The sequence below is a fragment of the Macaca thibetana genome, chromosome 3, assembly GCF_024542745.1.
Source record: "Macaca thibetana thibetana isolate TM-01 chromosome 3, ASM2454274v1, whole genome shotgun sequence".
Taxonomy (NCBI): Eukaryota; Metazoa; Chordata; class Mammalia; order Primates; family Cercopithecidae; genus Macaca; species Macaca thibetana.
The window spans coordinates 163,394,600-163,418,430 of record NC_065580.1 but is presented as its reverse complement, the minus strand read 5'-3'; the positions used below and the strand labels follow the sequence as shown (position 1 = coordinate 163,418,430).

General features: G+C 42.3%; 2 protein-coding genes across 17 annotated transcripts in view; one reads left to right on the top strand and one right to left on the bottom strand.

The window, feature by feature from the left end:
• The window catches only part of GART (phosphoribosylglycinamide formyltransferase, phosphoribosylglycinamide synthetase, phosphoribosylaminoimidazole synthetase), a 38,490-nt gene extending 31,092 nt beyond the window's left edge, over nt 1–7,398 (bottom strand). Inside the window, exons 1-3 of one of the 11 annotated variants that reach the window (XM_050785970.1) lie at nt 6,437–6,775; nt 4,732–4,870; nt 3,073–3,258 (exon numbers count right to left, since the gene is read on the bottom strand). In XM_050785970.1, the coding sequence (XP_050641927.1) occupies nt 3,073–3,217 (145 nt within the window). In that variant the 5' untranslated portion in view covers nt 3,218–3,258; nt 4,732–4,870; nt 6,437–6,775. Of the gene's footprint in view, nt 1–3,072; nt 3,259–4,731; nt 4,871–5,865; nt 6,822–7,299 lie in introns of those variants that run through there. The other 10 variants (XM_050785969.1, XM_050785967.1, XM_050785971.1 and 7 more) reach the window with 10 other exon arrangements.
• Nucleotides 6,928–23,831, top strand: part of SON (SON DNA and RNA binding protein) — a 33,669-nt gene continuing 16,765 nt past the window's right edge. For 4 of the 6 annotated variants that reach the window (XM_050785957.1, XM_050785958.1, XM_050785959.1 and 1 more), the window contains exons 1-6: nt 6,928–7,057; nt 10,091–10,257; nt 12,524–18,439; nt 20,218–20,378; nt 22,296–22,442; nt 22,647–22,835. In XM_050785957.1, the coding sequence (XP_050641914.1) occupies nt 6,981–7,057; nt 10,091–10,257; nt 12,524–18,439; nt 20,218–20,378; nt 22,296–22,442; nt 22,647–22,835 (6,657 nt within the window). In that variant the 5' untranslated portion in view covers nt 6,928–6,980. Of the gene's footprint in view, nt 7,058–10,090; nt 10,258–12,523; nt 18,440–20,217; nt 20,379–20,607; nt 22,124–22,295; nt 22,443–22,646; nt 22,836–22,936; nt 23,729–23,831 lie in introns of those variants that run through there. The other 2 variants (XM_050785961.1, XM_050785963.1) reach the window with 2 other exon arrangements.

Genomic DNA, 23,831 nt, shown 5'->3' with positions numbered 1-23,831 from the left:
CAGGTTGAGACAGGAGGGATCTCTTTGGGGCAGAGCTGTTTAAGCTAAGAACTCAATGACACTTTTAAGAGGAACCTCTCTTTTCCAACCTACAAGTCAGGTAAATTTTCCTCTGTGGACTTCTAAGTAACTAGTGGTAGAATCAACCAAAACTGAACATCGTTTGGCTCCATAGGTGCTCTCCTGCTTCACTGTGTCTGGACCACTATTTGTTAAGTCAGCTGAAGTCTACAAACACTCTGCCATTGGTAGAGTGCAAGAAGTGGTATTTGTGAGGTACAGTTGTCTCTCCTTATCCTTGGAAGACACATTCTAAGACCCCAGTGGATGCCTGAAACCACAGTGCTGAACCCTATATATAGTATGTTTTTTCCTATATATAAATACCTATGATAAAGTTTAATTTACAAATTATGCACAGTAAAAGATTAACTATCACTAATACTAAAATAGAACAATTATAACTATATGCCAGCATCAGCTTTGGAGCCATTATTAAGTAAAACAGGGTTACCTGAGCATGTGCACTGAGATAACATGATAGTCAATCTGATAACCGACAGGGTGACTAAGTAACAACATGGATATGCTGGACAACAAGATTCACCTATCAGGTTGGACGGCACAAAATTTCATCATGCTATGCTAGACTGGTGTGCAATGTAAAATTTATGAATTTTTTCTGAAATTTTCCATTGAATATTTTTGGACTACAGCTGACTGTGGGTAACTGAAACTGTGGAAAGTGAAATTGTGGATAGGCTGGTGACTACTGTATAGGGTCCAAGTCCAGAAAAGGTAGGGTCCTCAATCTGTAGCAACTACCTGACTGTGATTAGGATGGAGTACCATGCACTTTGGATTAGTGGTCCTGAACACAACTAGGCTGAGCAGGGTCAACTATTATCAGTATAGAAGAGGGCAACAAGAGGAAGAGGTCTCTTAGTAGTCTTACAAGACTACTTGTAATAGTCTCATGACAATCTTAAGAGATTTTGATGGGCTGGCCTGTATGACCTCAATTGCACATAAACTGTCCCAATTCTCTAATAAACAGATATAATACCTCACCCCTAGAACTAAGATCCCAGAAAAGGAGGTATTTTCTAATTTGTCTTTTTCTTATTCTTTTTGGTCTTATATACATGCCACTATGCTCTCACAGTTTGTGGCTTGCTGGGTCCATGCTCTTTTTTCCATAAATACTATGTGCCACATAGGGAACTAAGCACTGTGTACACCATGCAAAACAAGACAGACAAGTTCCTTGCCCTCATGGAGCTTACATTCTAGAGATTATATTCTAGTGGGGGAAAAGAACATAGGAGACAGACAATAGTGAGGTAAAAACAAACACAGACATTCATGATCATAAACAAATGAAATGGGGATGGACACTTGCTTTTAGTAAGAAACTGTAGGAGAGATATAATTAAGGAGGCTAACATTTTAGTGGAACTCTGAATAATGAGACAGTCATGGTAAAGGGTGGGAACAAATATAAAGTCCAAGGCAGCAAGCTTCTGCTTGGGAAACTGGTAGGACAGCATTGATAGGGTACACTGAAAAGAGAAAAAGGGATATAAAAGATCAGGCTGGAAGAGCAGGCAGAACACAGACTGCACGAAGGGCTTTGTAAGGCATGGAAAGGAGTTTGAGTTTTATTCTAAGTATTATTAGAGTACTGAGGAGTTTCTGAAGCCACTGACAAGCTTAATGTAGGATATGAACTGACCATTTTTTCATTTTTGTCAATTAAGAGATAAGGGTGGAGGCCGGGCACGGTGGCTCATGCCTGTAATCCCAGCACTTTGGGAGGCCGAGGCGGGCAGATCACCTGAGGTCAGGAGTTGGAGACCAGCCTGACGAACATAGTGAAACCCGGTCTCTACCAAAAATACAAAAAATTAGCCAGGTGTGGCAGCATGTGCCAGCTACTCGGGAGACTGAGGCAGAAGAATTGCTTGAACTCAGGAGCCAGAGGTTGCAGTGAGCTGAGATCATGCTACTACACGCCAGTATGGGTGACAGAGTGAGACTCTGTCTCAAAAAAAAAAAAAAAAAAAAAAAGAGAGAGAGAGAGAGAGAAGGGTTGAGATCTATCTATTAGAGTTACAACTGTTAAAAACTTTGTTTTTTGAGACACGGTCTCTCTTACTCTGTTGCCCTGGCTGTAGTGTAGTGGCAAGATCACAGCTCACTACAGTCTTGACCTCCTGGGTGCAAGCAATCCTCCCACCTCAGCCTCCGAAGTAGCTGGCACTATAGATGGGCACCACCATGCCTGGCTAATTTTTGTATTTTTTTTGTAGAGATCGGGTCTCACTGCGTTGCCCAGGCTGGTCTCAAACTCCTGGGCTCAAGAAATCCTTCTACCTTGGCTTCCCAAAGCGCTGGGATTATAGGTGTGAGCCACTGCACGTGGCCAGAAAGTTGTATTTAATAGCAATACTAAACTTTTCATTTACAAAAATACACATCAAAAATGCCTTTAATCTGTATTAGGCACTTATTACTTTTCCAATGGATGTGTTTTATCAGGTTTACAACAGTTTAAGATAAGGAAATGCCATATTCTGAACAACAGGTTACCTTAAGTTTGTAACATAGGACAAGCATTCAAATTACCAAATAAATTTTAAGGTCAAGGAAAGCACTCAACCCTGAAGAGCAATCTATATTTTATTTTATTTTATTTTTTGAGACAGAGTCTTGCTCTGTCGCCCAGGCTGGAGTGCAGTGGCGTGATCTCGGCTTACTGCAAGCTCCGCCCCATGGGTTCACACCATTCTCCTGCCTCAGCCTCCCGAGTAGCTGGGACTACAGGCGCCGCCACCACGCCCAGCTAATTTTTTGTACTTTTAGTAAAGACGGGGTTTCACCGTATTAGCCAGGATGGTCTGGATCTCCTGACCTCATGATCCACCAGTCTCGGCCTCCCAAAGTGCTGGGATTACAGGCATGAGCCACTGTGCCCGGCCTATCTTTATTATCATAAAGCACAGATATGGTTGACAGCATACCATTAATAACAAATCATAACAATTACTCCCCACTTTAAAACACGATTACCGTTATTTGAAATCTTTTCAGAGCAGGCAGTGCCTGCGTTTCCTGGGGCAACCAACACTTGTTTGACATGATGAGACTGTGCAAGTTTCCAGGCCAGCGTATGTTCCCTTCCTCCACTGCCAATTATAAGTACTCGGGCTGCCATTGCTCTGTCTGTAAAGCAGAAATTCCAAAGGAAAATGAAACCTGCAGAAAGAAAACCACAATTGGTATCTTAGGATGCACATTTTAGAAACCCAGGGATGGGCATGGGGGCTCATGCCTGTAACCCCAGCACTTTGGGAGGCCGAGGCGGGTGGATCATTGAGGTCAGGAGTTTGAGACCAGCCTTGGCCAACATGGCAGAGCCTCATCTCTACTAAAATATAAAAATTAGCCAGGCATGGTGCCGGGTGCCTGTAAATCCCAGCTACTCAGGAGGCCAAGGCAGGAGAATTGCTTGAACCTAGGAGGCAGAAATCGCAGTGAACCAGGATCACGCCACTACACTCCAGCCTGGGCAACGTAGCAAGACTCCATCTCAACAAAAAAAAAAAAAAAAAAAAAAAGAAATCCAGATTTGTAAATATAATTTAAGTAATCATTTGTACTCATACAAATTACATTTTCATCCAATGATTCATTTTTGAAAAACTGGGATTGATAATTTGAGAAATATGACTGGGGTCACAAGGGTAAGGGAGGTATTTCAAAAAGAAGGCAGGCTGGCCTAGAGAGCTAGGTTAAGGAGTCAAATGATGACTCTCAGCTCCTTATGTGATAATCTCCCTTTTCTGGGCTTCACTTCAAAAAGATTTAATAATCATCATGCCTTACTTATGAAATGAATCTTCATGTTTTAGACTCAAAATGTATTACAAAATATCAATTTTTAAACCTTGAAATCTTAACGATAATCAGATTATCATAAATTGAAGGATATACTGAAAACGGGTAAGCAACTTTACACAAAAAGGGCCACATGGTTCTGTCAAACTACCCGACTCAGCCACCTTAGCAGGAAAGCAACCAAATATAATACATAAATGAATCAATGTGCCAATGTCCAGGAAAACTTAATTGACCCATAAACAGGCAGTGGGTCAGAGGTCACTGTTGCCTATCAGTACTTTAAGTAGTAGGAAACCATCAAAGGTTTGTAACAAATAAGCATGACTCGCTTTCAATACAACTTTATGTACGGATACTATAATTTGAATTTCATAAAATTTTCACATGTCACAAAAACCTCATTTATTTCCTGTTCTTTTTCTCAATCATTCATATCTGGTGAGCTGTACAAAAGCAGGCAGCAGCAGGATTTGGTATGTGGGCCATAGTTTGCTGATTCCTAATTCAAATAGTGCAATATGCTAGAAAATTGAGAGAGAAGGCAAAAATCAAATTACAACTCATTTCGCTTTAGTTCTGGCACCTGAGACTTAGAAGGATGGATACAACAGCAGTGTAACCTAGGAGATTAACTGAAATGGTATTTATAAATAAGCACAATCTAGCACTCAGCAGTAGTAAATGTTAACTTGTTACATTTACTTACCACAAGGCAAACTGGTAACAGAAAAAGAAAATTGAAAACTTCTTTTGATGATGTTGGGATTACATATATTAAGAAAAATGTAAGCTGACAATATATACAACTAACATTTTTTGAGCACTTACCTTGGGCAGGGTAAAATGCTTGTCATGAAAGAATCCTATGAAGGATATACTATGACTATCACCAATTTGCAGGTAAGACAAGGAAGCCCAGATAGGTAAATAACTTGCTGGAGGTCACACAGGTAAGAGGGGGTAGAGCCTAACAGAAACAATTTTGCTTTAGATTCTCTCAAGTGAAACGATGATCATTAAAAATTTGAGAAAGGAAAAAAAACCCTGTTAAATTACAGTCTCGGAAGGAAAAGCTATTTTAGTGTAATGGGAAAACACATTTTACTTGCCATGCGTATCTGAAATAAACAGTTTTTTGGTTTTTTTTTTAGACAGAGTCTCGCTCTGTCGACCAGGCTGCCGGGCAGTGGCGTGATCTAGGCTCACTGCAACCTCAGCCTCCCGAGTTCAAGCGATTCTCCTGCCTCATAGCCTCCCAAGTAGCTGAGATTACAGGAGTGCGCCGCCACGCCTGGCCAATTTTCGTATTTTTAGTAGCGACGGGGTTTCACTATGTTGGCCAGGCTGGTCTCAAACTCCTGACCTCCAGTGGTCAATCCACCTTGGCCTCTCAAAGTGCTGGGATTATATCACATATGGCCAGAAACAAACAGATATTTAAATCTAGAGCAAATGTTACATCTTTAGTTTGAATATACTAGTAGAGTGGGAAAATTCTCCTGTTTAGTGAAAACAGCGTTACGACCCAGTAGTGAGGACGCCTGGGCTCCAGAGTCACACACAGCGCCTTGGCCTGGGTAGAGACCCTGCCCCACACTAGCAGGGAGACTCTGGGGGACTTCACTAACCTTGGGCCTCATTCATCAGAATGGGTAACATAAGGAGAATAAGACAGGCAAATAAAGCCACATCGGAGGATACGGAGAATAAAGCAGAAACCAATTACAAAATTAACCAAGTAATCTGTTAGAGACAACGGGTGCATAAAGAGAAAATCTGACAAAGTACACCAATTTAGGGTTATGTTCTAAAAATGCATAAAGACACAAAAAGGCCTTGACATCTTAGAAAACAGGAAGAGTAAAAGAGCAAACAGAAACTTCGCCTAACAGTAACAAGTGAAAAGCACATGGTCAACCCCCACCCACCGCATTTACAAACAACACGAAAATTTCTACAAACCAGTTTCTACGGTCTCACTCAGTTCCCGATCTTAAATCCCCAAACCAAAGCCTAAGCGCGCTCTGTGTAAAAGCTGAGGGGGCTTTACGCACCGACACCAGGATGCCACCTGGCTCCCGCGCACCCGCTCGCCGGAAGTGGGCCCACTGGGACCGGCGCGGGACCAGCGCGGGACCAGCTCGGCACCGCCCCTCACCGCCCCGCCCCGCGGCGGCTTCCCTGCCCCATTGGTCCGCGCGGCCCTAGGTCTCCGCGGCGAGAATCTAGTGATTCCCTCCCGCCCTGGGCGCGGCCTGACTGCTCCCCAGCCAAGACACCCAAGCCCTAGCACGTTCATAATGTGACAGTGGTATGGGGTGCCACGCAGTGTTTCCAGGAGCTCCCAGGGGGAGCGCCAAAATGCTAAACCCATTCTTAGCCAATTGTGCACCGCTCACGAGTCAGAGCTGACCAGCTACCGCGGAAAAATCTCGTGACACGCCTGACTCCTGATGAGAGTAAAATAAACCAGGCTTTGAATGCCGGTCACTTAGGACATCCGGCCTAAAATGAGGCTGGTTATACGACGCACTGGGGGAGACACAGGGCTACAGCGAGTTCTTCCTTCGCATCCCAGCGGGGGCGGGGGCTGAAAAATTTTCTCCCGGATGCATATCCCTGTCGAAACCGAACTTGGCGCCACCTGCGAGCGCCTGGAAGCCCTATGTTAAACACTGGGTTGCCCTTCTTGCTCCTCTTCCTCCTGGCCTTTAATCTCAGGCGCTTAGCAAGCCTCCTAAGGCTTCCAAACACTGCTGGGTACTGACAACTTAGGCGGACACAGTCGCCTCGAGAGAGACGACTCCTGTAATGGCGCCTGCGTCAGACACTAACATGGCGGACATAGTCGTGCGCGGCGCAAACGTCAGCACCTCTACCCCAGCCGCTCAGAAACAGCGGAGGAGAGCAGGGCCGTGCTCACTGATTGGTCCCTCGGTGGAGCGGGCCGGACCGGGCGTTCCCTTTGGAGCCAATCAGAAAGGCGAGAGACCGAATTGGCCGCTGCGCCTCCTCCCGAGGCATGCTGGGAGCCTGGAGGACTAGCGAGGAGGAGTTGAGAGAACGGAGCGGACGCCATGGCGACCAACATCGAGCAGATTTTTAGGTCTTTCGTGGTCAGCAAATTCCGGGAAATTCAACAGGAGCTTTCCAGGTAAACGCCTCCCAGATTCTTCTGCTCCCAGCGGACCGTTAGGGCCTCACCTAGCCTTCTTTGGCATCTTTCTTCGGAGACGCCGTCGTTCCTCGGCTCAGGCCCCGCCTGGGCCTGGGATCCATTTTCCGGGCCCCCCCCAACCGCCCCCCCAGCCGCTCCCTTCCTTTCCCCTCGAGGAACTTCGCCTTTTCCGAGGTAACCCCAGACTCCCTGTTTTAGAACCGAGTTAAGATGCTCACCCTTCTCCCCTGTTTGGTTCCCCCCTGCCGTTTAGCTACTCGTAGGCCCGGTTGTCCGCCAGGGACGGGCCTAGTTCCTTCCTCAGCTCCTCCTCCGCCGCCGCGTATCCCCTCCCCCTCTCCGCCTCCGCGGATTTTGCCGGCCGGTGCCTATGACCGGAAAGGGTCTCTAACGGCCGTTTCTTGAGTAATCTTAAATCCTCTTTATTATTGCGAGCTTCAGAGCGCTTGGGGGTCTGGATCTATTAATAAGATTATTCGGAGCCTAGTGTCCTGTAGCGTCTATCAGCCGTTCTAATAGTTAAATGTTTCAATTAAAACTAACTCAAACTAATATTTGCTACTTTGTTAAAATACTCGAGATGACGTTGGAAGGGGACTTTGAAATGGTAGTGATTAATTACAGCAAGTGAAAGTGGACTTTGTGTGTAGGTCTGTTATTTTCTTGCTACCCCTGCCCCAGTTGACACGCTATTTTTGTCGTTGCTGGTAGACTTTACATAATTTGCGCTTGGCTTCACAAAATTTGAAGGCGAAGAGGTTGTTAAAGAAATGGTTGTTTAGTCAGGAAAATAGTGTATCATGTTCAGCGGTTGTCTTTCGGTATTAGCTTTGTGTAAGATACTCAGTTCTTTAAAGTACAGAGGTAGGAAAGAGATCTTGAAACGTAAATGTTCCGAGTTCGAATGTTTTTAATTGTATTTTAAAAGTTGAGTGCAAGAGCAGTACGTGAATTTGAAAATGGGCCGAAAACCAGTTGTAAGTGCCCAAAGTAATACAGGATTATTAGGGCAATGATGTATTATTGCTAGAATCATCACTTTTGCAGAATGTTTTGTTTTTTAAGTGGAAATAGATCCACTCACATTGCTTTTTAAATATCTGTGATATTGCTAGTAGTGTTTTAGGATGAGAAGAGACCCGAGCTTAGAGAATATAATTTTCCTGACAAATCTTGCTGGATGCTTTAAGTAGTTGTTTGCTTAGTTTAACAAGCTGTGTTTTTGTAGCTTTTAAAAGCTAGTCTTTCCTTTAGAAAATGAGTGTTTTATTATAGAGAATTTAGAAGAAATGAAAAAGAAAAGAAAAAACTCACATTATTGATATTCTTATGTCATTCCCCCCCCCCCATGTATTGTGTGATATGTGATCATCTTGTATTGATCATTTTTCCAGCTAATACGTTGTTAACAAGTTTGTCCCTCCCATTCTGTCTTTTGGACTTATTCATGGCTGCATAGAATCCCGTTGTAGGAGTATATTGTTGCATATTTAGGTGGTTTGAAATTTTCATTGCTTTTCAGTAAATGCAGTTAACGGTAGCTTTAAGATGAAATCATTACTTCCTTGTAGATTAACTTTTAAAACCATAATTACTTTTCTGATTTTCAGATTTGTCATAATTATGTATAAGTGCTTAGGAAAATTGTAAAATAAAGTGCTACAGAAAAGAATATCTAAAAATAATAGTAGACGAAGCACTTTATTACTAGAGGAATATGCAGTTTCTCTTCAAGCAACACACAATGCATTATCAGTCTGCAAACAAGTTTTTGATTATTTGCCATTTCAGTGAGCTATTTTTTTTCTCATCTGCTTTTATGTAAATTAGAGTATTGAGGCTGACAGATAGTTAAATCACGTTATCGAACTTCTGTTATAGATGGTGTGTAAGAATATGGCCTCTGGTTTGAGTACCAGCTTCACCTCTTAGTAGCTGTGTGACCTTCAGCTAAGTTTCTTCATTTATAAAAGAATAATAGTGGTGATCTTAGAGTTGTGTTAGGATTAAATGAGTTAATGTAGAACAGTATGACACTAGCTAGTAGTCAATAAATGTTAATTAATATAATTATAATTATACAATTCATTGTATTAGAAAACCAGATGTTCCTTGATAACATTTAGGTAACTCCTGAATTTTTTTTGGTTTTTCATCATTCAGACTTTTATCAGGTAGTGGAGCATAATTGTTTTATGTGTTTTCATTTAGCTAAAATTGAAGTTAAAATCAAACTGTTGCTGAAATTATTTGATTTTTCAAAATTTTGCAAAGTCACACGAAAATAGTAGAAATTACTGGGCGAATGACATGTTCTTACCTATTTAAAGATTTCTCTGGCCCTGTGAATGGAAAATGTGTTAAGCCATCTATGCTTTTACTGTTGGTATAAATGCCACTTGTTTTATGTGAGTTTTTTAAACCACGGTTCTTGATAATTGTGTAAAAATTACATAAATTATTTTCCTTTTTAAGTTTAGTGGCATTTCAATAACAATGTAAGCCTGGACAGAGGTTACAGGTTACCCTTTTTATTCAGTGTGCCTGTGGCTAGCTTTTGTGTTCCTTGATACTATTGATGGTGATTGTGATTTATGCACAGGTGTGGCTTTAATGTAGCCATGGTTTCTACCATAATGTTAGGCCTTTTGATTTATGACTGGGCTCTTATTAATTTTTCTCCCCTGAGAGAAATATATGGGCAACCCAAAAGCCTAAAGTTAGATTTCTGAATTTATTTTGTTTAAATAAGAGTGTACTTAGAAACCTGTTTTAAAGAGTTTTTCTTAATTTTCATAGTTCTGAAAACTTTAATTGTATAAGGTGAAATGTCCTAAATATAAGTAGATCCTGTTAAGGATGCATTATTAGTGGTGAATATCTAAAATAGGAAAAAGGTAAAATGTCTGACCGTCAGTACAACATATGATTATTGTAATTAATCGGATTACTCTTTTTATTAATGGTATGACAAAATATTAATGAATTTCGATAACTTTTCATGTCAAGTGGAAGGAATGAAGGCCAGCTGAATGGTGAAACAAATACACCCATTGAAGGAAACCAGGCGGGTGATGCAGCTGCCTCTGCCAGGAGTCTACCAAATGAAGAAATAGTGCAGAAGATAGAGGAAGTACTTTCTGGGGTCTTAGATACAGAACTACGATATAAGCCAGGTAAGTTGGAGATAATTAACTGTCTCAAAAATTTTCTTTTAAGATTTTTTTGAAATTTGAAGGTTAATACTAGTGTTTGACCTCAGTATTTACGATATTTATTAAATTAAAAACTTCAGGCTGGGTGCAATGGCTCATTCCTGTAATCCCAGCACTTTGGGAGGCTGAGGTGGGTGGATCACCTGAGGTCAGGAGTTCGAGACCAACCTGGCCAACATGGAGAAACCCCATCTCCACTAAAAATACAAAAATTAGCCAGGTGTGGTGGTGGGTGTCTGTAATCCCAGCTACTGGAAGCTGAGGCAGGAGAATCGCATGAACCCAGGAGGCGAAGGTTGCAGTGAGCTGAGATTTTTATTTTTTGAAACTCCGTCTCAAAAAAAAAAAATTCAGTAAATTTAAGGTTTTTAAAAATTGATTTAATGAAGATTTGCTTGTTTAAATTCTCCATACTTCCACTGAAACACAAACATTGATGTACTTATTTGCTCTGCTGGTAGAATACAATTTTTATCTTTAACTTAGTTTCAGTTTATTTGATTCAGTTTCTTAGTATCAGGAATTTGAGCATGCATTTTTATTAAACAGTTGCGTAAAAACATCCATCACACTTAAACTGCAGTGGATGAAGAGGAGTCATTGCTTGAATATTTAGCGTTTTTGGAATTGATTAATCATTGTTTAGAAATGAAGGATTTAGCCACAAAAATAACAGTCATTACCTTGATTTAGTTCTGGAATCAAGTTTGTAATATGGTTTGTCCTTCTCTTTTTTGGGGGGAACTTTAGCTGTGCTAAAGTAAATAAAGTTCATGACTCTCACAGACTTTAGCTATCCTTAGATTCATGACTCTAACAACCTTGATTGAAGTATAACTTAGCTAACATTTTGTATTATGGAACAATAGAAAATGATTAGTTTTGCTTCAGCCTATGTCAAGTGTTGATTTGTTGATTTATTTTTTTCTGTAGTCTTAATGGCTCAGATTTCTGATGAGCCTTTTTTTGGGATCCCTAAGATTTATCTAATTTGATATTGGCATTAGAGTAAATAAATCTCATTTGGTTGTTAAAGTTGAATACTCCCATCTGTTTAGGGTATGTAAATTCAGACCTTCTTAAGTTATAAATTAAGGACTAAGAATTTCCTCTCTAAAATCAGTATTTTCTAAAATAGAAACATTTAAAAAGTTATTTATTAGTGGTTTTAGAATAGTATTGGGGGAAAATGTTATTTTTATTAGAATGTGACAACATAGGTATAATAAGGTAAAATTTGAGTTCTCTGAATATTTTATATTTGTTGTTCAGATATTTTTATACTCTGTAGAAGCAATCACTAACCTTTGCTGAAAGCTTATTCTGTGCCAGGCATTGTTTGATGTACTTTGCATGTTCTAACTCACTTTATCCTCTAACTCTAGAAGACACAACATGTGTGTCAGTAATTTGGCCAAGACCATTAACCTAGTAGTGATGATTGAGGATTCAAAAGTGGCAGTCTGTTTCAGAGCCAGTGCCATATTGCTTCCTGTGTAAACAAGGGTTACTAATCGCAAAAATTATATTATGTGGGTATTTTTAATAGGAATGGTAGGAACTAATAACATGAAATATATTCCTTGACGAAAGTAGTTTAAAAGTAATTTTGCTATAATTTGAGAGCTGGAGGAAATAATTATTTTATAGAATTTCGTGAAACGTATCTTAATGTAATTCAAAGTAAGTTTTGGTGTTAAACTAATAATTTATTTTTAAACCAGGCATTAGTTGTGGAAAGAAGTATCAGAAAAGTAGCAGTCTCCAGAATGTTTTATGAAAAATAGTTTATTGGGTAACTTTTAATTTAACGTGAGGTGTTATACTATGAGTTTTTTTTTTTTTGGACAGAGTCTTGCTCTGTTGCCCAGGCTGGAGTACAGTGGTGCAATCTCAGCTCACTGCAACCTCCACCTGCTGGGTTCAAGTGATTCTCCCGCCTCAGCCTCCCAAATAGCTGGGACTACAGGTGCATGTCACCATGCCTGGCTAATTTTTGTATTTTCAGTAGAGACAGGGTTTCACCATGCTGGCCAGGCTGGTTTTGAACTCCTGACCTCGTGATTCACCTGCCTCAGCCTCTCAAAGTGCTGACATTACAGGTGTGAGCCACTGCACCTGGCCTGTATTACGGTATTTTAACATGGAATGTAAATATGGGCTTATATAATTTAATCTAACTCTAGTTTGGGGAATGTCTGACAAAATTAATTTCTATTACTTTCAGACTTGAAAGAGGCCTCCAGAAAAAGTAGATGTGTATCTGTACAAACAGATCCTACTGATGAAATTCCCACTAAAAAGTCAAAGAAGCATAAAAAGCATAAAAACAAAAAGAAGAAAAAGAAGAAAGAAAAGGAAAAAAAATATAAAAGACAGCCAGAAGAATCTGAGGCAAAGACGAAATCTCATCATGATGGGAACATAGATTTAGAATCTGATTCCTTTTTAAAGTTTGATTCTGAACCTTCAGCTATGGCGCTGGAGCTTCCTACAAGAGCAGTTGGCCTGTCTGAGACCAATGAATCCCCTGCAGTTGTGCTAGAACCTCCTGTAGTATCAGTGGAGGTACCAGAGCCACACATCTTAGAAACTCTGAAGCCAGCTACAAAAACTGCAGAACTGTCAGTTGCATCTACATCAGTAATCTCAGAGCAGTCAGAGCAGTCTGTGGCAGTAACGCCGGAACCATCCATGACAAAGATTCTGGATTCCTTTGCAGCAGCACCAGTGCCTACTACAACAGTGGTGTTGAAGTCATCTGAGCCAGTCGTAACAATGTCAGTGGAGTATCAGATGAAGTCTGTGCTGAAATCTGTGGAGAGCACATCTCCAGAGCCATCCAAGATCATGTTGGTAGAGCCCCCAGTAGCAAAAGTGTTAGAGCCTTCAGAAACCCTTGTGGTATCATCAGAGACACCTACTGAGGTGTACCCTGAGCCAAGCACATCAACAACAATGGATTTTCCAGAGTCATCTGCAATTGAAGCGCTAAGATTGCCAGAGCAGCCTGTAGACGTACCATCGGAGATTGCAGATTCATCCATGACAAGACCGCAGGAGTTGCCGGAGCTGCCTAAGACCACAGCGTTGGAGCTGCAGGAGTCGTCGGTGGCCTCAGCGATGGAGTTGCCGGGGCCACCTGCGACCTCCATGCCGGAGTTGCAGGGGCCCCCTGTGACTCCAGTGCCGGAGTTACCTGGGCCCTCTGCTACCCCGGTGCCAGAGTTGCCAGGGCCCCTTTCTACCCCAGTGCCTGAGTTGCCAGGGCCCCCTGCGACAGCAGTGCCTGAGTTGCCAGGGCCCTCTGTGACACCAGTGCCACAGTTGTCGCAGGAATTGCCAGGGCTTCCAGCACCATCCATGGGGTTGGAGCCACCACAGGAGGTACCAGAGCCACCTGTGATGGCACAGGAGTTGCCAGGGCTGCCTTTGGTGACAGCAGCAGTAGAGTTGCCAGAGCAGCCTGCGGTAACAGTAGCAATGGAGTTGACCGAACAACCTGTGACGACGACAGAGTTGGAGCAGCCTGTGGGGATGACAACGGTGGAACATCCTGGGCATCCTGAGGTGACAACGGCAACCGGGTTGCTGGGGCAGCCTGAGGCAACGATGGTGCTGGAGTTGCCAGGACAGCCAGTGGCAACAACAGCGCTGGAGTTGCCGGGGCAGCCTTCGGTGACTGGGGTGCCAGAGTTGCCAGGGCTGCCTTCGGCAACTAGGGCACTGGAGTTGTCGGGGCAGCCTGTGGCAACTGGGGCACTAGAGTTGCCTGGGCCGCTCATGGCAGCTGGGGCACTGGAGTTCTCGGGGCAGTCTGGGGCAGCTGGAGCACTGGAGCTTTTGGGGCAGCCTCTGGCAACAGGGGTGCTGGAGTTGCCAGGGCAGCCTGGGGCGCCAGAGTTGCCTGGGCAGCCTGTGGCAACTGTGGCGCTGGAGATCTCTGTTCAGTCTGTGGTGACAACATCGGAGCTGTCAACGATGACCGTGTCGCAGTCCCTGGAGGTGCCCTCGACGACAGCGCTGGAATCCTATAATACGGTAGCACAGGAGCTGCCTACTACATTAGTGGGGGAGACTTCTGTAACAGTAGGAGTGGATCCCTTGATGGCCCCAGAATCCCATATGTTAGCTTCTAACACCATGGAGACCCATATATTAGCATCCAACACCATGGACTCCCAAATGCTAGCGTCCAACACCATGGACTCCCAGATGCTAGCATCCAACACCATGGACTCCCAGATGTTAGCGTCTAGCACCATGGACTCCCAGATGTTAGCAACTAGTACCATGGACTCCCAAATGTTAGCAACTAGCTCCATGGACTCCCAGATGTTAGCAACTAGCACTATGGACTCCCAGATGTTAGCAACCAGTTCCATGGACTCCCAGATGTTAGCAACCAGCTCCATGGACTCCCAGATGTTAGCAACCAGCTCCATGGACTCCCAGATGTTAGCAACCAGCTCCATGGACTCCCAGATGTTAGCAACCAGCACCATGGATTCTCAGATGTTAGCAACCAGCACCATGGACTCCCAGATGTTAGCAACTAGCTCAATGGATTCCCAGATGTTAGCATCTGGCACTATGGACTCTCAAATGTTAGCTTCTGGCACCATGGATGCTCAGATGTTAGCGTCTGGTACCATGGATGCCCAGATGTTAGCATCTAGTACCCAAGATTCTGCTATGTTGGGTTCAAAATCTCCTGATCCCTATAGGTTAGCTCAGGATCCTTACAGGTTAGCTCAGGATCCCTATAGGTTGGGCCATGACCCCTATAGATTAGGTCATGATGCTTACAGGTTAGGACAGGACCCTTATAGATTAGGCCATGATCCCTACAGACTAACTCCTGATCCCTATAGGATGTCACCTAGACCCTATAGGATAGCACCCAGGTCCTATAGAATAGCACCCAGGCCATATAGGTTAGCACCTAGACCCCTGATGTTAGCATCTAGACGTTCTATGATGATGTCCTATGCTGCAGAACGTTCCATGATGTCATCTTACGAACGTTCTATGATGTCTTATGAGCGGTCTATGATGTCCCCTATGGCTGAGCGCTCTATGATGTCAGCCTACGAGCGCTCTATGATGTCAGCCTATGAGCGCTCTATGATGTCCCCTATGGCCGAGCGCTCTATGATGTCAGCTTATGAACGCTCTATGATGTCAGCTTATGAACGCTCCATGATGTCCCCAATGGCTGATCGATCTATGATGTCCATGGGTGCCGACCGGTCTATGATGTCGTCATACTCTGCTGCTGACCGGTCTATGATGTCATCGTACTCTGCAGCTGACCGATCTATGATGTCATCTTATACTGCTGATCGTTCAATGATGTCTATGGCTGCTGATTCTTACACCGATTCTTACACTGACACATATACAGAGGCATATATGGTGCCACCTTTGCCTCCTGAAGAGCCCCCAACAATGCCACCGTTGCCACCTGAGGAGCCACCAATGACACCACCGTTGCCTCCTGAGGAACCACCAGAGGGTCCAGCATTGCCCACTGAGCAGTCAGCATTAACAGCTGAAAATACGTGGCCTGCAGAGGTGCCATCATTACCTTCTGAAGAGTCTGTATCGCAGCCTGAGCCTCCTGTGAGTCAAAGTGAGATTTCAGAGCCTTCAGCAGTGCCTACTGATTATTCATTGTCAGCATCAGATCCCTCAGTTTTAGTATCAGAGGCTACTGTGACTGTTCCAGAACCACCGCCAGAGCCAGAATCTTCAATTACATCAACACCTGTAGAGTCTGCGGTAGTAGCAGAAGAACATGAAGTTGTTCCAGAGAGACCAGTGACTTGTATGGTGTCTGAAACTCCCACAGTGTCAGCTGAACCAACTGTGGTAGCATCAGAGCCTCCTGTTTTGTCAGAGACAGCAGAAACATTTGAATCCATGAGAGCCTCAGGATATGTTGCCTCAGAGGTATCTACATCCTTGTTGGAGCCAGCAGTAACTACTCCAGTGCTGGCAGAGAGCATTCTGGAGCCTCCAGACATGGCTGTCCCAGAGTCTTCGGCTATGGCTGTCCTGGAGTCTTCGGCTGTGACCGTCCTGGAGTCTTCAACTGTGACCGTCCTGGAGTCTTCGACTGTGACTGTCCTGGAGCCTTCGGTTGTGACTGTCCCGGAGCCTCCTGTTGTGGCTGAGCCAGACTATATTACCATTCCTGTGCCAGTTGTTTCTGTGCTGGAGCCTTCTGTGCCTGTCTTGGAACCAGCGGTGTCAGTCCTTCAACCTTCTATGATTGTTTCAGAACCATCTGTTTCTGTCCAGGAGTCTACTGTGACAGTTTCAGAGCCTGCTGTCACTGTCTCAGAGCAGACTCAAGTAATACCAACTGAGGTGGCTATAGAGTCCACACCAATGATACTGGAATCTAGTATCATGTCATCACATGTTATGAAAGGAATTAATCTACCCTCTGGTGATCAAAATCTTGCTCCAGAGATTGGCATGCCGGAGATTCCTTTGCATTCAGGTGAAGAGCCACATGCTGAGGTACACCTGAAAAGTGACTCTTATGAAAGTGAACATGGTATAAATATAGACCTTAATATAAATAATCATTTAATTGCTAAAGAAATGGAACATAATACAGTGTGTGCTGCTAGTACTAGTCCTGTTGGGGAAATTGGTGAAGAGAAAATTTTGCCCACCAGTGAGACTAAACAGTGCACAGTATTGGATACCTACCCTGGTGTTAGTGAAGCTGATGCAGGAGAAACTCTATCTTCTACTGGTTCTCTTGCTCTGGAACCTGATGCAACAGGAACTAGTAAGGGTATTGAATTTATCACAACATCTACTCTCAGTTCAGTTAATAAATATGATATTGATGTATCTTTAACTACTCAAGATACTGAACATGACATGGTAATTTCCACCAGTCCTAGTGGTGGTAGTGAAGCTGACATTGAAGGGCCTTTGCCTGCTAAAGATATTCATCTTGATTTACCATCTAATAATAACCTTGTTAGTAAGGATACAGAAGAACCATTACCTGTAAAAGAGAGTGACCAGACATTAGCAGCTCTGCTCAGCCCTAAAGAAAGTAGTGGAGGAGAAAAAGAAGTACCTCCCCCTCCTAAAGAGACACTGTCTGATTCAGGATTTTCTGCCAATATTGAGGATATTAATGAAGCAGATTTAGTGAGACCATTACTTCCTAAGGACATGGAACGTCTTACAAGCCTTAGAGCTGGCATTGAAGGACCTTTACTTGCAAGTGATGTTGGACGTGACAAATCTGCTGCCAGCCCGGTTGTAAGTAGTATGCCAGAAAGAGCTTCAGAGTCGTCTTCAGAGGAAAAAGATGATTATGAAATTTTTGTAAAAGTTAAGGACACTCATGAAAAAAGCAAGAAAAATAAGAACCGTGATAAGGGTGAGAAAGAGAAGAAAAGAGACTCTTCATTAAGATCTCGAAGTAAGCGTTCCAAGTCTTCTGAACACAAATCACGCAAGCGTACCAGTGAATCTCGTTCTCGGGCAAGGAAGAGATCATCTAAGTCCAAGTCTCATCGCTCTCAAACACGTTCACGGTCACGTTCAAGACGCAGGAGGAGGAGCAGCAGATCAAGATCAAAGTCTAGAGGAAGACGATCTGTATCAAAAGAGAAGCGCAAAAGATCTCCAAAGCACAGATCCAAGTCTAGGGAAAGGAAAAGAAAAAGATCAAGCTCCAGGGATAACCGAAAGACAGTTAGAGCTCGAAGTCGAACCCCAAGTCGCCGGAGTCGGAGTCATACTCCAAGTCGTCGACGAAGGTCTAGATCTGTGGGTAGGAGAAGGAGCTTTAGCATTTCCCCAAGCCGCCGGAGCCGCACCCCAAGCCGCCGCAGCCGTACCCCCAGCCGCCGGAGCCGCACCCCCAGCCGTCGAAGCCGTACCCCCAGCCGCCGGAGCCGCACCCCCAGTCGTCGGAGCCGCACCCCAAGCCGCCGGAGAAGATCGAGGTCTGTGGTAAGACGACGAAGCTTCAGTATCTCACCAGTCAGATTAAGGCGATCAAGGACACCCTTGAGAAGAAGGTTTAGCAGATCTCCCATCCGTCGTAAAAGATCCAGGTCTTCTGAACGAGGCAGATCACCCAAACGTCTGACAGATTTGGGTGAGTCATTTTAAAATTTAATGGGATGGTGGTAGAAAATGTTTTAAACCTTAATTTTTTCTGATCTTGAGTCAAGTGAAATATTTACTTACTGGTTTAGGATCAATGTTTCTGTCTTTTAAGTTTTTATGATTAAATGGTACTGTATTTAGGAAGTACTGGGATCAGTGTATTGAAATTAGAGTTAAAAAGTCCTGTGTCGGAGTATAGTAGAATCAAGGTGTTTCCATACTTGAATGTTTTATTTTGTTTCAGTTATCTTGCCATAGCTAAAAATGGAAAGCAGAAGCAGATGTAGAACTCTAGCTAAATTAAAAACAAGCTAAGTATATGCTCAGATTGTTATTTTATGTGTTCTAACATACATCCTTGCAAATAAGCCTAAAATTACAATGTTCCTTTTTAAATAAGTTAACATATCTTAAAATGGCATTATAGGACTGTTAAATGTTAGTGAAGGTAATTCCGATTGGTATAGTTGGTAATGGAAGTGAGTAGGGAATTTTGCATGTGGGGGTTATTTAACTGGGTAGGTGATACTAGCTAAATAAAGTTAAATATTTTAGATCAGAGTGATTTTTTAATAACCCGTTCTGCTTTACTTTAAAAATAACTGCTCTAATTTCCCCTGATTTTAAGTAGTGTACAGAGGTGATTAAAACTTGATTGATATGCATGATTACCTACAATATGTATGGATGATTTATCCTTATCCCAGTATACACTGGACATTTCTAGGCCAGGATTGACTAAAGAAAAAGAGGTTAAGAGTAAAAAGGGAGAATCTGCATTCAGTTCAACAGAAGTTTTCTGAGTTCTTTTTTATTCACAGCAGAGGAACAGGATGTAATTCCTCAAGTGATTACAAGTTGGTGGAGGAGATATGGGTAAAATGCATATATGTCTCTCTTACCAAATAGTAACACTAAGAAAGAACAGAATGTAATTGCTATAATACTGATAGAGGTGAGGTATTTTAGGAATGCAATGGGAAAAGGAATGTTAATTCTGACTTAATGACAACCTGTTGGATGAGGTGGCACTTAACGCTGGGCGCGGTGGCTCATGCCTGTAATCCCAGCACTTTGGGAGGCTGAGGCGGGTGGATCATCTGAGGTCAGGAGTTCAAGACCAGCCTGGCCAACATGGAGAAACCCCGTCTCTACTAAAAATACAAAAAATTAGCCGGGTATGGTGGCACACGCCTGTAGTGCCAGCTACTCGGGAGGCTGAGGCAGGAAAATCGCTTGAACCCGGGAGGTGGAGGTTGCAGTGAGCCAAGGTGGCGCCACTGTACTGCAGCCTGGGCAACAGAGTGAGACTGTCTCAAAAAAAAAAAAAAAAAAAAAAAAAAAGCACTTTAACTGGGGCTCAAAGAGTGATTTAAGGTGTCAGATTAGAAAGAGAGTAGGGTCGTGATAATTTTGTGAAATAAAATTGGCTTTGGCAGGTTTCTATCTTAGAGTATGTGTAGTAGGGTGATCATTATAGTTGTGTAGTAACGTATTGTAATATTCAAATGGGCAACTCAATATGTGGACTCAATTCTTTGAATGAGGCCACTGCTTAAAAACTTTGAGCCAGTGGTTTGATCACAGGTATAATAGAGCAGAATATTGATGCCTACAGTTTTTTCCTTTTTTTTTTCTTTTTTATTAGATACCCAAGTTCTTCAATGGATCTAGGATGCCTTTAGTTTTGTTAGTATGTTAGACTTTTGGTGATACAAAATGTACAGCCTTTTAGGAAAACTGCAGCTTGTATTTTTCTTCTTACAGATAAGGCTCAATTACTTGAAATAGCCAAAGCTAATGCAGCTGCCATGTGTGCTAAGGCTGGTGTCCCTTTACCGCCAAACCTAAAGCCTGCACCTCCACCTACTATAGAAGAGAAAGTTGCTAAAAAGTCAGGAGGAGCTACTATAGAAGAACTAACTGAGGTAAGCTAGACAGAATTTGTTTTCATTCTTAAATGGATTATTCCAGTGATGTTGACTCTGGAGCGTGCCAAAACCCGAATTGTGGGCAGAACTGATAATGGCTGGCACCGAGTGGCCAAAACCCGAAATACAGATGTGGCAGCGGCAGAAGCTCTGTTTAGCAGGCCATTATCCGGGATGGCTAAGCTCCGCTAGCTAAAAGTTACTTCCCATTACTTTTGCTTTCCAGTTTTAGAAGCCAAACTGACTGAGGAGTGGGACGGTTCGTTTGAATGGAGGAGGTGTTGAGTGAGCAACACGCAGAAGCTCGCCTACAGTTTCGTTTCCATTCACGACGCGTTCACTGATCGCCACGAGTATACTGCATATACGCAAAGACACAGACAATCTTCAGAAATGATCTTTTGCCACCGGAGCTTGGAAATTAATAAGAATAGCTGGCCATTGCCTGAAAGGAACTTCTTTCGCATCAACATTTCGGGTTTTGGCTGTTTGGTACCAGCCATTGGCGATAATGGCCAGCCATTATCAGTTCTTCCTGCGGTTCGGGTTTTGGCAGTAACATATATATTTTAAACACACTTATTTTTGTTTTTAAAAGTTTGATCTTTTCAATTGAGGCTTTTTTGGGGCTTTGTTTTACTACTATTTTTTTGGTGTGGGTGGGAGGGGGGAGATGCTAAAATATTGCTGCTAGGATCCAGAAATACCACACTGTTTCATATATTGGAACTTGTTATTGGCTAGCCTTATGCCAGCCTGCCACTGTCAATATATTCTGTTCCCCTTGATTACAAGCTTAATATACTCTTCTGTTTTTGGCGAAATGAGCTTTTTATCCTATTGTAATATTTTCAATTGATAATAGATGTCATTAAATCTACTGCTTGTATAGAGACAGGTCTACCCAAATTTACTCTTGACCTTTTTATAAAGCCAGGTAATGGAGTCTGTTCCTTTGCATCTCAGGAAGGAATTGACTTTGCTTTATGTATCAGACCTCATCAATTGCACCCTCTCCATCATGCCTTATTTTCCTAAGTTCTCCTCAACCCACAAAACATTTATGGAGAGACATGTTGCTATCTAATCCTGTTGCAAATGTTTCAGATCTTTTGTTTTGCCATACATTTGGGAAAATGTAAAGCTTCTGAATCTGTTTCCTCACTTAGATTTATTACAATATGAATTACAACTTTTTTAAAAAAAAGTTGAGGACCTTGTAAACGCTTCTATTGCTTATTTACCTAATCCAAGCTCCTTATCCAAAATGCTATGGACAGTTAATATTTTGCTGTTTTTGGCCCCATCTTCAGCCTTCTTGTCCCAAGTTTCTTCTCACCTTTTTACCACCACCTGAGTAGGATGACTTTTCCTTTCCTTACCAGTCTTTGTTCTTCACTATGAAAATCTGGCTTAGAACTCTTCAAGGAATATTCCTTGATTCTCTAACTCTGCCTGACTCTATTCTCTCTCAAGCCTTTGTTCTTTTAGCACTTATGTACTCAGTTTGTATTATATCAGTTTGCACTTGTTAATTGTGTTGCTCTGTAAAAGTGTTCAATTATTTCATGTATATGTATTCCTTCTCTTGTACTAGATTGTAAGCTCCTTGAGAGCAGGGACCATGTCTTCTACTACTTCTTCTTCTTTTTTTTTTTTTTTTTTTTTGTATTCCCCAGACAGTGCCCAGTACAGTGCGCTCTCTGCACATAGTAGGTGCTCAATAAATGTTGTTGACTGACCAGCCAGAGTGTGTTTAAATATTAGTTAATATGCCAAGTTATGTTTATCTGTAACCTATCATGAATCTTGTTTTAACTTTGGAAAGTTGCTTTTATGTGGTTTTGATTCTAAGAAATTACATGTTGTACATAAAGCGTAAGATTTATCTTTTGTTTGTTTTTACTTTTAAAGAAATGTAAACAGATCGCACAGAGTAAAGAAGATGATGATGTAATAGTGAATAAACCTCATGTTTCGGATGAAGAGGAAGAAGAACCTCCTTTTTATCATCATCCCTTTAAACTCAGTGAACCCAAACCTATTTTTTTCAATCTGAATGTGAGTATTAGTGCTTATGGATTGGTAAAACAGTGTAACTTGTGGAACTATTTAAATAAAACCCAAATCGAATTTAGTTTATTAATTTTTGTTTTAAATACTGTGAGAAATAATGTACAGTATCATTTCCTTCAGATGTCGAAAATCTCAGAAACCATTTAATGCAGATATTGAGCTTTAATTAAGAAACACTTTATTTTTTAGATTGCTGCAGCAAAACCAACTCCACCAAAAAGCCAGGTAACATTAACAAAAGAATTCCCTGTATCATCTGGATCTCAACATCGGAAAAAAGAAGCGGATAGTGTTTATGGAGAATGGGTTCCTGTAGAGAAAAATGGTGAAGAAAACAAAGATGATGATAATGTTTTCAGCAGCAATTTGCCCTCAGAGGTAAGTAGGAGGAATATTATGTATTTTTCCTTTTTTATACCTGAATCTGCCATTTCATTGTTATTTTATATCTGATTTGGATTCTGTTTCACTCTTCTTAGGGCCGGGTTAAACGGCAGGGCCGGGTTAGACGACAGATGAAACAACCCGCAGCTTCTCATTTGACAGTAACTCGATGCAATTCACTTTGTGGAACCAAGCCACAAAGTGAAAAGCATCGAATTGCAGAGAACAGTGTTATCACATCCCTACCCAACATTGGGCCCTCCCTGCACTTGTGGGAAGGTAGTCCAAGGTACAACTATTTAGCTTCCCGATTTGCTTCAAGGCTCTATAGCTCTAGATTTTGGTGGTAGCAAATTTATCGGGTGGAGGGATTGAGCGGAGAGGGGCAGATCCTCAGGTTCAACACAAGAACTGGATTGGAAAAGGTCATTGTAGGCTGATGTGAGCATCTTGGGTACATAGCCCATTGCCCTTAATGATGGTTTCTTACTGTTTCTCTGGGGTGTTTGTCAGATAGCCTTTAGTTTTAATTATTTTTCCTTCCCTTTGCTACCTTGGCCCTTTTAAATTCTTGTGTTTAACCTAATGCTCAGCCTTGGTACTCCATTCCCTTCTCCTTCCCCCCTTTGCTACTATTAAAAGTCGGAGAAGTGGAATTCACACGTTGAAATTTCCACGGGGCTATAGTTGTATCTTAATAATGCCAAGTGTCAAAACAACCCCATTAAAATGCCGCCTGATTAAATAATGTGCTGCTAAATATAGTGCACATGAAAACAGCAAGACTGTATATATATGTAAATATATATATATATCTGTATCTTTGTATGTATCTCTGTATCTGTACCTTTGCTGTATCTTTTAATAAACAGTTTACTTTTATTTAACTTGTTGTGCAAAATCACGCTTGGGGGATCTGGGAGGGTGGAGTTTTAATAGGGGGGTGGGAGTTTTAAATACTACAGATTAGTTGTCATCACCTCTTGCCCT